The 13,743-nt window shown below is 54.0% G+C and overlaps 4 protein-coding genes across 4 annotated transcripts; 3 read left to right on the top strand and 1 right to left on the bottom strand.

The window, feature by feature from the left end:
• Positions 1 to 31: 31 nt before the first annotated feature.
• On the bottom strand, positions 32 to 5,445 carry rif1 (Telomere length regulator protein rif1; the record flags this gene model as incomplete). Its single annotated transcript, XM_037324793.1, has 2 exons — positions 32 to 2,344; positions 2,395 to 5,445. The coding sequence occupies 2 exons, from the start codon at positions 5,443 to 5,445 to the stop codon at positions 32 to 34; spliced, it is 5,364 nt and encodes a 1,787-aa protein (XP_037176540.1).
• Positions 5,446 to 6,754: 1,309 nt separating this feature from the next.
• On the top strand, positions 6,755 to 8,537 carry CGCA056_v009547 (Synembryn-like protein; the record flags this gene model as incomplete). The annotated part of the gene is made up of 5 exons (XM_037324794.1): positions 6,755 to 6,959; positions 7,015 to 7,089; positions 7,142 to 7,218; positions 7,268 to 8,382; positions 8,432 to 8,537. The coding sequence occupies 5 exons, from the start codon at positions 6,755 to 6,757 to the stop codon at positions 8,535 to 8,537; spliced, it is 1,578 nt and encodes a 525-aa protein (XP_037176538.1).
• A 746-nt stretch (positions 8,538 to 9,283) lies between these two features.
• Mphosph8 (M-phase phosphoprotein 8) lies at positions 9,284 to 10,555 on the top strand (the record flags this gene model as incomplete). The annotated part of the gene is made up of 3 exons (XM_037324795.1): positions 9,284 to 9,369; positions 9,425 to 10,217; positions 10,280 to 10,555. The coding sequence occupies 3 exons, from the start codon at positions 9,284 to 9,286 to the stop codon at positions 10,553 to 10,555; spliced, it is 1,155 nt and encodes a 384-aa protein (XP_037176522.1).
• Positions 10,556 to 11,099: 544 nt separating this feature from the next.
• Positions 11,100 to 12,025, top strand: CGCA056_v009549 (Mannose-P-dolichol utilization defect 1 protein-like protein; the record flags this gene model as incomplete). Its single annotated transcript, XM_037324796.1, has 2 exons — positions 11,100 to 11,696; positions 11,759 to 12,025. 2 exons carry the CDS (start codon positions 11,100 to 11,102, stop codon positions 12,023 to 12,025), a joined length of 864 nt encoding a protein of 287 aa, XP_037176521.1.
• Positions 12,026 to 13,743: the final 1,718 nt, after the last annotated feature.

The following is a 13,743-nucleotide window of genomic DNA, read 5'->3' on the forward strand; positions in this document are numbered from 1 at the left end:
TATTTAATGAGGGCGGTGGTGTTTGTGTACTTCAAGCTCGTCCGCGAGCCTCGGCGGCGAAGAGCTCGCGCTTGATGTCCATGAGCATATCCTCCATCTTGTAAACCTCGTCGCGCGACAGGGACGCGGAGCGGAGGTTGGCGAGGACGCTGCTGAGTGAGCCGAGCATGTTGACGTCCTTGACGGGCTTCTCGGCGGGCTCCGCGGGGGTCTCTTCCATGCCTGGGGATGTAGGTTGTGGGGAAAGAGATTCTGAAGGAAGTCCGACGTGAGCCGGGGTAGACGCGGGAAGTTGTTCAGGAATGTCGACCTCCATGGAGTCTTCGAAGGAGGCGCTCGGGGTGGGGTGCAGCTCCGTCGGCGACTCCTGAGATTGGCTTTCGCGGAAGCTTGCCTCCTGTTGCTCGGCGACAACCTGGGATTGGAGTTCGGCTTCGTAGTCATCGCTGCGAGATCCAGTGGACCGACGCGAGGGTGTGTCGTGTGGATCGGGCTGGACGTCCTGAGAGGATGATCCAAGAAGGGGAGACATCATTTGCGAAGTCTCAGTCTGCGAAACTTCCGGTTCGGGCTGAGACGACGAGACGACTTCATCGGCGTTATCGACGGAGCGGCGCTTCTTGCGGCGGGTGTCGTACTTCGATGAGCCCCTCTTGCGCTTCTTCTTTCCAGACTTGCCGGGGGATGAAGCCGTGGTTGAATCGGCCGGAGTGGCAAGTGCTTCTTGCGAAAGGGATTTGCTTTTCCTGGATCGGGTCTCCACTTGGGACAGAGCAAGCTCCGCCGGCTCATCGTCTTCGGCCTCTTCCTCGTCCGAGTCGTCCTCGCCGCCAACAGTGATGCAGTCCAGCACAGGTGTCTTCTGCTTCTTCGTGCTCCTGGGTGTCCTGTCAGCTCGGGGAGGTGACACTGCAGGGTAGTCGTTGATCGGGAGGTCGCACCGCCTACGGTCGAGTTCCACCACAAGTCTCAACATGCTATTTTCATCGCCGTCACTCATTTCAAAAGACCGGTTGTTAGCAGCGTTGCGCAAGGCAGAGCGAGTCAGAACGTTGGGCGCAGGGCTGGAAGGAGCATCAACAAACACCTCGCCGCCCGACCTTGGCTCGTCCATGTCGACCGTCCGGGTGTTCTTAGGAGTAGACGGAGTGTCTTCGGCCTCGTTTGCCAGCGCAGACTCGGTAGTGATGTCCTCGGATTCTTGGGCCTCCGGCGCCGTCTCGAAGGCAGACGGGGGGAGTTCGGGTTCAGCAACGCTGGAGGGTATCATCTGGAATGAGTCGTCAACGGCGGAGCCCAAGTCAGGACTGGTTGATCTCGATTCTTGCTGAGGCGCGACGTTCTTCGACAGCTGAAGCTTGGTAGGCTCCTCCGTCGAGGCTGCAGCCTCCACGGGAGGTGAGCCAGAAACAGGAGAAGAGCTGAATTGCCAGTCCTCCAGTTCACTGCGACTGCTAGATCGCGACTTGATCTGGGAGAGTAGAGGGAAAGGACGGGGTTCAGGTGGCGAAGATGGCGGGTCTGTCATGTCCTGATCGTGGTCTTGTTCGGCAATAGCAATGGCTTGGCCTCGTCTAGGGGTTGGGGTTGAGCTGACGAACTCTTCATAGCGCTGGCTTCGCTTTGGCGTGACATCCTTGGGAGTCTCGGGGCCCTTCGCTGGAGCGGCGTCAAGCTTAGGAGGTTCATTCTCCTTAGATTGAGGAGCAGGGCTGGAGCGCATCTCAGGGAACATTGCTGAAGTGTCCTTCTGTCTTTCCCGGATTTCCTTCTGTCGCTCCGTGAGAACTTGCGATTCCACGTCTGTGTTGGGATTCAAAGGCGACATCTCGATTGGCGCAAATTGTATTTGTGAATCGTCGTGCCTCAAGCGAGCTGTAGGAGTACGGGCCTTGCCACGCGTTCTTTTGGAGACCTTTTGGGCCTTGAGCTTCGCAGATGAACGCTGTATCGAGCTGAGTGGAGAAGACTGGTTGGACACAGACCGGAGCTTCTTGCGTGACGAACGCGTCGATTCGACACTCAGCATTTCGATGTCGTCCTGAGACTCAACGAACGACCGGTTCTGCCCAGTAGACGCGATGCTAGCGACTTCAAGACCTGGCAAAACAATGTCGACCATGGGCTGTACAGAAAGCAGTACAGCCTTGAGGTGCTCGGGGTACTGAATGTTCTCTACGTTTTCGTACAGACGATTCCATGTCTCCGAGATCGAGTTGACAATGTGTCGATGCTTGCTTTCGAAGGCGGCGCAAAACAATTCCTCGTACATATCCAAGTGGATTTCTTCCGGCTTGTCGCCTGACAAGATGATCTTTGCGATGGTATCCCAGAGCAACTTGACCTACGCATGGTTAGGAAAGTATTCTTTATTCCATCAGAATGGGTACTTACTGCTTCCGATGACGCAGGGCTCTGCCGAGTCTTGATAATGCCCTGCGAATCACGAATCCACATCGTAAGACTACTCTCCAAGTTGGCCACGGCCTTTGGAACAAGCTCTGGGTTGCAGCGGGACAAGAAGCCGGCTGTTTCTCGTAGGAAACTGGCGACATTTTCATCGAGACTTCCATTCTCGCCATTCTCGTACAGACGCTCCAACAATTCACCGGTCAGCTTGTACAAGTAGTCGAAAGGGTCGAAGGATAAAGATCTGGGGCCGGTAACAGCCGTACCCCATAATCTTCGCCGAGCTGCTTCAAGAGCTTGTCTGTCAAGCGGATGACTGGCAACAGACAGCAACTCCGTTGTAGCTACAATTGTCTTTGAGGGAATCGTCGCGGCACGTTCTGTGGGAAGGCTTTCCCGAATGACCTTTGCAAGTGGTTCGATTGCTCCTAGGGCCCGACCAGCTTCGCCAGCTTCCTCGCTGGATCTGTTAGACAACAGGGAGTAGAGTGTGGACCAGTATTGCCAAGGCAAGTTCGGCGCCTCCTTCCATCCGCGCTCAAGGAGCCGAACTACTGCACGGTACTCGGGACCAAGAATCGGCTCGCCAGTCGAGCTGTTCGTCTGAGCACTATTCTGAGACATGTTGAGAGTGGCAATTAGGCAATCGGAGGCAAACACCCATGGCGCATAGGGTACTTGTGCATCTGTGGGTGACCAACTGGGAGGAATGGAAAGCATCTCCTGGGCCAGGTCAGAACGGGCCTTTGGTGATTTGTTTGCAAAGAACGGCGTGAAGACGGCGCGATAAAAGTCGACGAAGTCCTCGTTATCCGGAATACCAGGAGGAAGCCGTGAGACCAAGCCGAACAGATGGTGGAGGGGCGTTCTGGTGTCTCCAGAGGTCTTGGCGGGCTTGTGAGAAGGCGTTGAGACAGGCGTAAAGGTTTGAGTGCGTCCTAGTGAGATCATCTTCTCGGTGAAGGGCAGCAGACCCAAAGCTTCAACTGCTATTGTGATGAGCTCCTGCGCACTTCCCAAGAATCGCACCGCCGTTTCTAAGTCAGGCTCTTTCATGTCGCCCAAACCAGTCTCCCAGTGCTTCAGCAGAAGGCCGCACATCTGCGAAAGGAAAGCGGTGGTGTCAACGGAGACCTTGATCTCTTTCGAGCAGGCGGATGCAACAGCTCCCACTAGGGTGCGCCATAACCGATTTACTTGGCTCTTCTTGTCCCCGAGCTCGAGAAAATGCCTGTCCATGATTGGGTCCATGACCTGAAAAACACTGGCTGCGTTGCGTCGAAGCCACTTGGGGTCGATAGATGGAAGCTCTTCAGGTCGGGCGAGAGTCGTTTCCTTAATACGATCTTCCCTCCAGATTCGGTGCGTGGATGAATCGAAGAGGCCGATCAACACCAGGGTCATTTGCCGCAGGTGCTCATCGACGATGTCAGGATTCCGCGCGGATACCTTGGGGAGTTCTGTGATCGGCTTCACGGTGGCGTCCCAGTAGTTGTCGAGGAGTGTTGCGCTTGTGCCAGGCCTGAAGGTGTAGTAAAGGAGGTTGCAGATGCTGCCAAAAACAACCTCGCGGATGTGTTTGCTTGTGTATTTTGACTTGATCTGGCTGCCAAGGGGTTGGTATAATGTGGGAAGAAGCTTCACAAAAGACTGGCCCTCAGTATGCATAGACCAAACGAATCGGTTCCAGGCATGGTTCGCCTCCTGCTTGGTCTGTGGGTGGTCGTTGTTGTTGAAGCACATCTGGATGAGCTGCAGCCACTGGTTGAAGTACTGCCAACGGTCGAGCGGACAGCGCATGAAGAGCATGATGACACTCCAGATCTTGGGGACGGATGCAGTCATGGTTCTGTCTTCCTTTTCCTTGGCCATGGCGAACAGTCGTCGGTGGTAATGCTCTGCGTACTTCATCTCTTCAATGGACGCGTCAAAGAGCTCCATGACCTTCCGCGACAGCAACTTCTCCTTGCCGAACGTGTAAACGGCGTCGAAACCGAGGGATATCGCCGCATTTCGCAAGTCTTTGATAGTGCTCAACATGTCTGACAAAAGATCGTTGAGCCAATCGGAGTGGGCTGCCATCAGCTGCTTGGTTTGCTGCATCAACCTCCTATATATCATGATTCGGGACATGACAATACTCTTGCCCTGCAAGTGCTGTTCGATCTTGCGGAGGGCGGCGACCAGGCGGCGGACGCGATCGGAGGTCATGACTTTCGACGAAAAGTCCTGGGTAGCGACACAGTGCATCAGGTGTCGAGCAACATCCTTTGGTGTCGACGAGTCCTCGAAGGATCGGATGCTGTGGTCCATAAAGAAAACACCGAACTCGTTGGGTATCGTTGAGGCAATGGCGGGGAAATGAAGGAACGTCGCCAATAGGGAAAGTGCGTTGTTGGTGAGAGGAACGTCGATTCCGTTGGTTGTAGGATTCTTTGATGTGATATCCCGTTGAATGAATTGGACGAAGAGGCCCATCTTGCCCTGCAGCGCAATCCGATCCGGGAGGTTGTTTGACGTCTTGAGCGTCATGACGAGTGTGGTATACGCATCCCGCTTCGAGTCCCTGTCAGCACCCGCAAGCTGCTTGACTGTCGACTCCAACATGTCTGCGATGTTTGCTGGTGTCGCCAGCGTGTCGGACTGGTTGCTGGAGTTCAGTGGACTCGGAGAAGAAGTCTGCTTAAGGATGCCCTTGACTGGCTTCGGTTGCGTCGAGGACGGCGCGGAGAGCGGCGACGGCCTCGGCAAAGATTTGGCGTCGGGATAGATGGGTGCCTCGTTGTATTGTGCCTTGGCCGAGAAGCCCACGCGTTTCCTAGCTCTGCGTATGCTCGGATTCGTAGAGTCGGCACCGGAGAGAGGTGAGTACACATTCGGCGGCGTGTGCATAGGTCGAGGATCGGAGGAGGGGGGGATGACGAGAAGATGCTTCGTGGCAGCAGCATCGATAGCTTGGTTGGTCTCGCGTGGTGGTGTTGGCGGACGAGGAGGTAACGACTCGAGTCGGCTCGATACAACTTCGACAGATCCCATGATGACGGAGGAGTGATGGGGCGCCGGACACCAGCTGTCTCTGTCTTGGTGTCTATCTCGGCTGGCGCATGTGTACGTCGGACTCCTGCCAGCAGAGAGAAAAGGAGTGACGGACGAATAAGCACACCAAATACAGAGAGAACTAACGTGCAAAACCGACCCGTGCAGTAAGGAATGGCAAGCAGAGAGAGAGGGGATTCCAACGACAACGAGCGTATGGAGATTGACGATGAGGAGGAGACGACCAGGAGGCTGGAGCGAAGCCGTGGACGGGTACGGAAAGATTAGGTATGGAGAGCGGACCTGGAGCACTTTTCGCGGCACGACGTCCGTTCCGCGATCTCTCAAAGTGGATGGGCTGGATAATTAGCTGGGGCGCTTGACGGTGCTAGACACGTCCAAGTGTTCCGCGATGCACGTAAAAACGCGAGCTGGGCGCGAAAACCACTTAAAGATGTGGCCCGTGCTTGACGTGAACCCTGGTCAAATCGTTGTCTCGTTGCCTGGGGGTTGGGCGGCGACCGGCGGACCAAGTGGGGCACTGGAATGAGTGGAAACCGCAGGGTGCGTTTCTGGGATTCGCATGGCCAGTGAAAATGCTGTAGCAACTGAAGCGTTGAATGGCGTTCTGCTTAGCTAACTGTCCTGCTTAGCTAACTGTCCTGCTTAGCTCATCCTTGAGCCACCCGTGCCACTGCGGCTGGCGATAGAGCAGACCCACCTCACCATCTACCCCCTCGTGCCCCTGAAGCCGCCGGGGGTAAGAAGCAGTCCGGGCGCTGCAGCCGGCCTGTCAAGTTGCTCACGTCAACGCCTGGCGCAATGCAGCCACTGTGGCGTCCCCCCGTCCTGCTCTGTGCAACAACAGTGGATCGGAAGCGTAGGAGCTGTCCAGTGTCAGGTCTTGTGGTCTGGGCCGGCTCATCCCCCTTTGTCACTGGATGATTATCCGTCACTTCAGCTGAGCTTCAATTGAAATACCTGACTGCACCAAACTGATCTTCCCCAAAAGCTAGGCTCAATCGCCCGAAAACGTCTGCTCGGAGCGTCGCTGCCGGAGCTTCCCTTTAAATCGAATCTCAACGCTGCATCGAACCTAGCTTCGGGCCATTGGGGGGCCTAGAATATCAAGCCACTTGAATCGACGTCAAGAGCCACAACCACAGACACACCTACCCGTCCAGTTGTACGACCGTACAATCGTTTCCCGCCGAGCGCCAGAAAGACCCAAATCTTTCATCTTTCCATCTCATAGGTAATCCCGTGTGTTCCTCGTTTTCAACGCCATTGCCTGGCCTGTCCCCAAATCATGGTGTCTATATTGAGGAGGATGCTAAATGTCAAGAATCGAAAGGCTCGTCGAGCGTCATCGCCTGCCACTACGTCGTCCAACATTTGTGTTTCTCATACTACTCTCGGCTACAAATCCACTACCGAGACCGGCCCCAGGACCGGTCCCCCGCGCCGCGCCATGTCCCAACCGATCCTCATGCAGGCCAACTTGACTGGCAATGGTATGCTCCTGCGGCCCATCCTGGTCTGACGAGCCTATAATTGACCGCCGTCCAGCGAAGCTCGAGGCCGTCACCAGCTTGATGAGCAAGCTTGGTGAGGATCTAAAGAGCGTCAGCCTGCTTCCGCAGCGTGAGTAATTTGACTATACTCTTTCCAAAGCTCATATGGCTGATTTTGGCAGAACGAGACGCCGCCCTGGAAGAGCTCAAGATCTATGGACGGGATCCTAGGGATGCCGGCCCCATCTTTACTCCTGAGGTGTGACCTATCATTTACAGCGTTATCATCTAAAGCTGACGCATCGCAGGGTATTGAGATTCTCACGAAGCATGCGTTCAATAGCCCCTCGAGCTCAACCTCTAGAGCTGCATTGAGGGTTCTTGCAAATGCGATGCTGCTGAACCCACAGACCCGGCAGATGTTCGTTGATCTCGGTTATGAGGATAAAGCTTGCCAGAAGTTGAAGAGCGACAGCTTTGATGATGAATTTCTCGCCTCCAGAGTCATCTTCCTTACGACTTACGAAACGAACATTGATCTCCTTGGTCTCATTCAGAAGCACGGTCTCGCGGAGACCGTGGTAGAGCAGTTGGGCAAACATGCAAAGTTATTTGCGAAGGGGCAGAACAAGTCACCCGTCGACCCTATGGAAGACATGGCGTTGAATGAGATTCTGCGCTTGCTGTTCAACGTGTCTCACTTTTGCTCCTCTGAAGCATCCGCGTTCACGGCCAGCATACCTCATATCATAGCCTTGTTGTGGAAGCAGGACATCTCTCCCAAGAAGCCGCTTGACCCTCCTTTCAACTCCCTAGTCAACGCGCTTCTCAACTTGAAGCTTGAGGAAGAGGACATCCAGTCGTCCATCTACCCAAAGAATGAGCCCAAGAAGGTGTCCGAGAGGCTGATCGAGCTGTTGGACCTGTCATTAAAGGCGTACACGGATAATGAGCTAGAGCAATTGACGACACCCCTCGTTGGCGTCCTGCGGAGGGTACACGATGGTGCCCCTGAGGAAGTGAAGAAGTATATCCGCACAACTCTTCTCCCAACTGAAGAGGACAGAAAGGAGGTTCTCGGCCGTGGTACGTCCCTGACGTCCAGACTGCTGCGTAACTCCACCAACCCCATGACCCCGCAACTCCGAGACGCCATCTCACATCTGCTCTTCGACATGTCCGACAAAGATGCGTCCAAGTTTGTCGAAAACGTGGGTTACGGATTCGCGTCCGGCTTCTTGTTCCAGAACAACATCCCCATTCCCGCCAATGCTTCCGAGGCATTCAGCAGCGGAGATGGCCAGCGACATGTCAACCCCATTACGGGTCAATTCATCGACAAGGAGAAAGACGTCGACGTTCCTGAGATGACAGAGGAAGAAAAAGAGAGAGAAGCCGAGAGGCTGTTTGTGTTGTTTGAGAGGTAAGTTTGCTCGTCCATGCATACAGTCCACCACACTAACGCCCAGCAGATTGAGAAGAACAGGCATCGTGGATATTCAGAACCCAGTGGAGCAAGCTGTGAGATCAGGGCGTTTTGATGAATTGGGAGAGAACAGAGTGGAAGAGTTGGATTAATAGGATTATGGCAGAAGGAACACGGGAAGATGAGATACAAAGCCAACATCAGGAAAGTGCCATGACGGCAAATTTGCGTGGCCGCCAAATCATGCTTCATGTCGGTCTAGATTCGGTGTGACACATCTGCTTGAGGTCTGGTGTCAAGCTGGCTCGATTCAAGCACTACTCGCTTTTGATACGACCAGCACCTTCTGTTGTCTAGTAAATACCTACGTACACTGTGTTGTCCGAAAGGCTACTAGCAGTGATGTTTCGCCCAACAAGGCTGCAAGGTGAAGCTTGGTCACCTCCCGTCTTCTTTGCCCGTTCCTCCAATGTTTCGACCAGCATCAAAGAAAGAGTTGTTATTGTATTTGCTTATGTTGTGAAGCATTCTGTTTTCAAACTTTTCCCAGTGCCCTTTCCCCCTTTTCCTTATTTTTACGGCCTGGTCAGCGGCTGGCTGGCTGGGAACTTCCCTCGACTGAGAACCGAGGCGGTCTCTCTATTGACAGCAGGCGCGACCTTTCACCCGCTCCTGCCACCCGCTCCTTCCATCTTCTCACGAGTACCTCAGGCACAATTCAGATTTACTTCTCTCACCCCACCCTGACCAAACTTCTCCCAAAATCACTCTCACCTCAACGCGACTCGTAAGAACGCGACTCGCAGAGGCGTCGACGAGCATCAGCCCAATAGCCTTTTCTCACTCAACTCCTACGCCTTACCACTTCTACCATCCTTACCCATCGATAATCACCAACATGTCGAAGCAAACGGTGTTTAAGGGACGCGATGAGCCCATGACCCAGGAACAGCTCGCTGCGCGGGCCGCCGAGGCGGCGCAACAGTAGGAACAGATACCCCATCCCCATTTTTTGGACGGAGCACTGATGGAAAGACAGCGCCGAGCAGGAAGCCGACATGGGGGATGACACTATCCCTCAGATCACGTCGGATATCATTCCAGGCATCAAAAACAACAGCTCTGATGCCGACGATGCCGCTCCCGCTCCGAAGCGCAAGCGTGGCCGCCCCAGCCTGGCTCCGATGAAGATCAAGCGTGAGGACTCTGTAGTGCGTCTCGACGAGGTGGAAGCTTTTCAAGGAGGTTCGTCTTCTCAGTATGGCACTCCTCTTGGCACTCCAGAATTGCCTGCCACGTCTCGGGTAGCGGGAAAAGCCAAGCGCAAGTTCGAGCAAGCCTCTGCCAATGACACACAGAAAGCCGGTGTTACATTCATCTCTAGAGCACAGGCCGCCAAGAAGTCGAAGAACCCGAACGTCGACGGCCATGCTGTTAACAGCGACGAGACTGAGGACGACCCTAAGAGACAGAAAGAGTTTGAGGACGACACGGAAAGACAGAATGAGAGCGAGAACGATGGGGAGGAAGAGAGCGTAGAGGGTAACGACGCGGTCAATGATCAAGAGGTCCCCGTTCAGACCCCCCGTCGCGGCCGCCCCCGGAAGAACATCGCCGCTGCTGAGGCTGACCCTCCGAAGCGCCGTGGTCCAGGTCGTCCCTCAAAGACCCAGACTCCTACAACGTTCAGCAAGGCCACCAGAGGCAGCATTCAGAGCAAGAAACACCGCATTTCAGCACGCCTCAAGATCTTGCAAGCTAATCGAAGTGTCCCTGCAGACGAAAACCGGTCTCTCCGATCTTCGGGCAAGAACACCGACGCGACCAAAAAGGTATTTCCCTTTCATTCACTCGAAATGGCAATATGTAGAGACACGGCTAACAATACTTGAAGGTCTCAAGCTCTCACACGAGAGGTGTAGCCCAGGTGAAGAAGACACCCAAGAAGCGCCCCACTGCTGTGCGAGCTGAGTCCGAAGACGATGAATATGAGGTCGAGCGCATCGTTGGCGTTGAGCCCGCCAAGGGCAAGAAGCAGAAGAAGTACGAGGTGAAGTGGAAGGGCTACTCCAACAATGAGAACACTATGGAGCCCGAAGAGAACCTCGCGAACTGCAAGCACTTGATCGCTGCGTTTGAGAAGAAGCAATCCAAGGCTGTGAAGAAGTAAACTTCTGGCTAGCCCGGGGTTGCCAGTTGTGGCAGCTATGTTGCGATGGATCTGGCATTTCTGCTTTACATCACGCGGCCTTGCAGTCGACTCGACAAAGGCATTTTGACATCAAGCTATTGCTGAATTCGGAGGTTTAACGTGGTACGCGGGGGCAACGTATCGGGAATTGGATGGTGGTCGTCGGCAGGGATGTTTGCTGTGCGGTGGCCGACTTGGCTTTTATTTCATGCAGTCTTTCTTCGTTCTTAGCTAGGACCTTAGCTCCCCGCAAAAATTTCCGACTGGTCCAATTGACTGCCACCCCTTACTTACGTCTTTTTCAGGGTTTATCAGTGACCTCAACCCTTCCGTCAACGTGTCGTGTCAGTGTGGACGTCAGCTCAACAATCTTCGCTCGTCTCCCACCTCTCTACCAGCCCGCACCTTCCTGGCGCAAACCTTCCGGCGCAAAATTTGGAATCGCCCGCGATCTTTGAGCAAATCTTTTTCCAAATAACATTCACGCCACGCCGGCACAACCCCGCCCAGCCCGACCTTCACGATGGATGCCGTCCGCTCCGCCCTCCAGCCCGTAACGCACAACCTCCCCGCCCCGATCCGCGACCTCGGCGTCTCCATCATCGGCGAGCACTGCTACAAGTCCCTCCTCCTAGACATCAACGTTGAGGATGTAGACTGCATCAAACTCGGCCTGTCCAAGGGCATCGGCCTGGGCATCGTCGGCGTCTCCAGTATCGTCAAGCTGCCGCAGATCCGCAAGCTCACCTCCTCGCAATCCGGCGAGGGCATCTCCGTGCTCTCCTACCTCCTCGAGACCGCCTCCTACCTCGTCTCCCTCGCCTACAACTACCGAAACCAGTTTCCCTTCAGCACCTACGGCGAGACGGCGCTCATCATGGGCCAGAACGTCATCATCACCGTCCTCGTGCTCAACTACACCGGCCGCGCGGGCCTGGCGGCCGTCTTCGTCACTGCTCTGGCTGTGGCGATGGGCGCGCTCTTCGCCGGAGGCCTGCTTGATATGCAGACGCTGGGATACCTCCAGGCCGGCGCGGGCGTGTTGAGCGTCGCGAGCAAGGTTCCCCAGATTCTTGCGATCTGGTCTGAGGGCGGCACTGGACAGCTCAGCGCCTTTGCTGTAAGTTTTCTCTCTCTTGTCTCTAGCATACTAGGCAAAAGGCTTATCAACTGTTTGCTCAGGTCTTCAACTACCTCCTCGGCTCCCTCTCCCGCATCTTCACCACCCTCCAGGAGGTCGACGACAAGCTCATCCTGTACAACTTCATCGCGGGCTTCCTGCTCAACGCCGTCCTCGCCTCGCAGATGGCGTACTACTGGAACGCGCCCTCCGCCAAGGCCAAGGGCAAGCAGAAGGTCCCCATCGCCGCGGCCCCTGGCATCGCTGCGCCGTCGGCTACCTCGATTGCCACGTCCAAGAAGGCTCCTACCACGCGCCGCCGCGGTTAAGCGATGAATTCGCAGAGTGGGTATTGGAACGGTGGATGTTGGTAGATACAATGCTGTTAATATGTAATGCAGAGCACATTTCTGAAAGACATTTTGTGTGGTTTACGTGATGTGTGTGTGCTTTGTGAGGCTGGCCACGTCTTGCAGTACCTCATTTGTGTGAATGCAATCTGCTTTGGGTTGGAAATCAGACGTATAAGGTGTGAACATTGTAGGAGACCTCACTCATAATCGATTGACTCGAGAACCATCTCAGTAGCTTGGCAAGTAAACAACATTATTGGTCTTCGACTTGTAGTCTGAAGGAAGTTTCAAGATTATCAAGCCGCCGTGCCGCGTGTGTAGTTCATCTCGAGGATACTCATGCAGTATACTACAAAGATACCATATCCGGAGGACGAAACAGAGAAGACGGCAAAAGCAGGAAATGAGCTGAGCAATACCTTTAAGCTTCGTTAGTCCTCGATGGAAAATCTTGCGTCGCGTGGATATCCTACGACCTAAGCATGCGTATTTTATCTCGAAGTACCAACGGTATGCCTCCAGCATTGGGTGGGAACTGGTTTAGATTGCAGTCAGGATCGCTCGAGCGGTCCTGCCTAGAGCAAATTTCAACGCTAATTACCGTTGCGACGTCGATGCTTCATTCCTGACGGCTTTCCGCCTCATCTCGGCTAGTTTTTAAGCAACTCGTTACAGAAAGGGATCATCACGCCAGAGATGGGGGATTGGAATTGCAGTTGTAACCTTCTTGTTCCGCAACAGTCCTACGTATGCGTGTGCATCTAACCGCTAACTTGCTTCCACCGTCCAAAGGTTGGGAAAGACGAGAGGCATTCATCGTCAACGCCGTCTTTAAGTTCCGCATTTTTGGATTTATTCGTGGCGAATATTATCCATACAATCAACCACACACGAACTAGGCGCCGAAGCTCTGTAAATGTACATGTTCGTCTTGGATGTACCCAGGAACAAGAGCTTTCTTCGGCCTCGATGAAGACAAGCACTGGGTCGCCTTGTGATTTGTCTTTTGGGAACCTTAGTATTGAAGTGTCTGAGACTTTAATACCTTCAATCTGAAATCATCTCTCCCAACTTTAATTTTCAAATGCCTCGCCATAGCTTCGGAAATGCCTCTGCTAGTATTCAAAGGAGGGCTGCAGCATCTCTCAAATAAGCCGCGACAATACACAGTCCACTCGAATTGGGATGGAAACTATACTGGACACTCCCGTTCGTCTCAGGTTGTTTGAGCTGCTAGTCGACGAGAACTTGCTGCAAAATTAATGTTCACGCATCAGTTGTGTCCGTTGTCCGCCACGTCCTACTTCGAAAGAGAGGGCAATTACGCAATTTCGCAGCTCGTGATTTGGCAACAGTCGCGTTTGCTGTCATGGATTTCACTTTCAACATGAATATTCTGCTGCGGCGAGGGGCACGCAGCTCAATCAGCTTCTATAATATCGAAGTCATACTACCATTGGAGTATATTGTCCGGCTGTGAAAACGTCTGACCAGAAATCAAGTCTCTTAAATACAACTGAGCGAGAATTGCATGAAGCCATAAGACAGTACGTTTCACAAGTCGTCCATTGAAGGTCAGTAGAAGATAAAAAAGGTACGAGGGTTGTGAGAGGCAAGATAAACCGCCCAAGAACTCGAGCATTTCATCCAGGTGGGGGGAAACACACAAGTCTCCATCAATCTTTGTAATAGCA

Source organism: Colletotrichum aenigma, assembly GCF_013390185.1.
Source record: "Colletotrichum aenigma strain Cg56 chromosome Unknown KSG_Cg56_contig06, whole genome shotgun sequence".
NCBI classification, from domain to species: domain Eukaryota; kingdom Fungi; phylum Ascomycota; class Sordariomycetes; order Glomerellales; family Glomerellaceae; genus Colletotrichum; species Colletotrichum aenigma.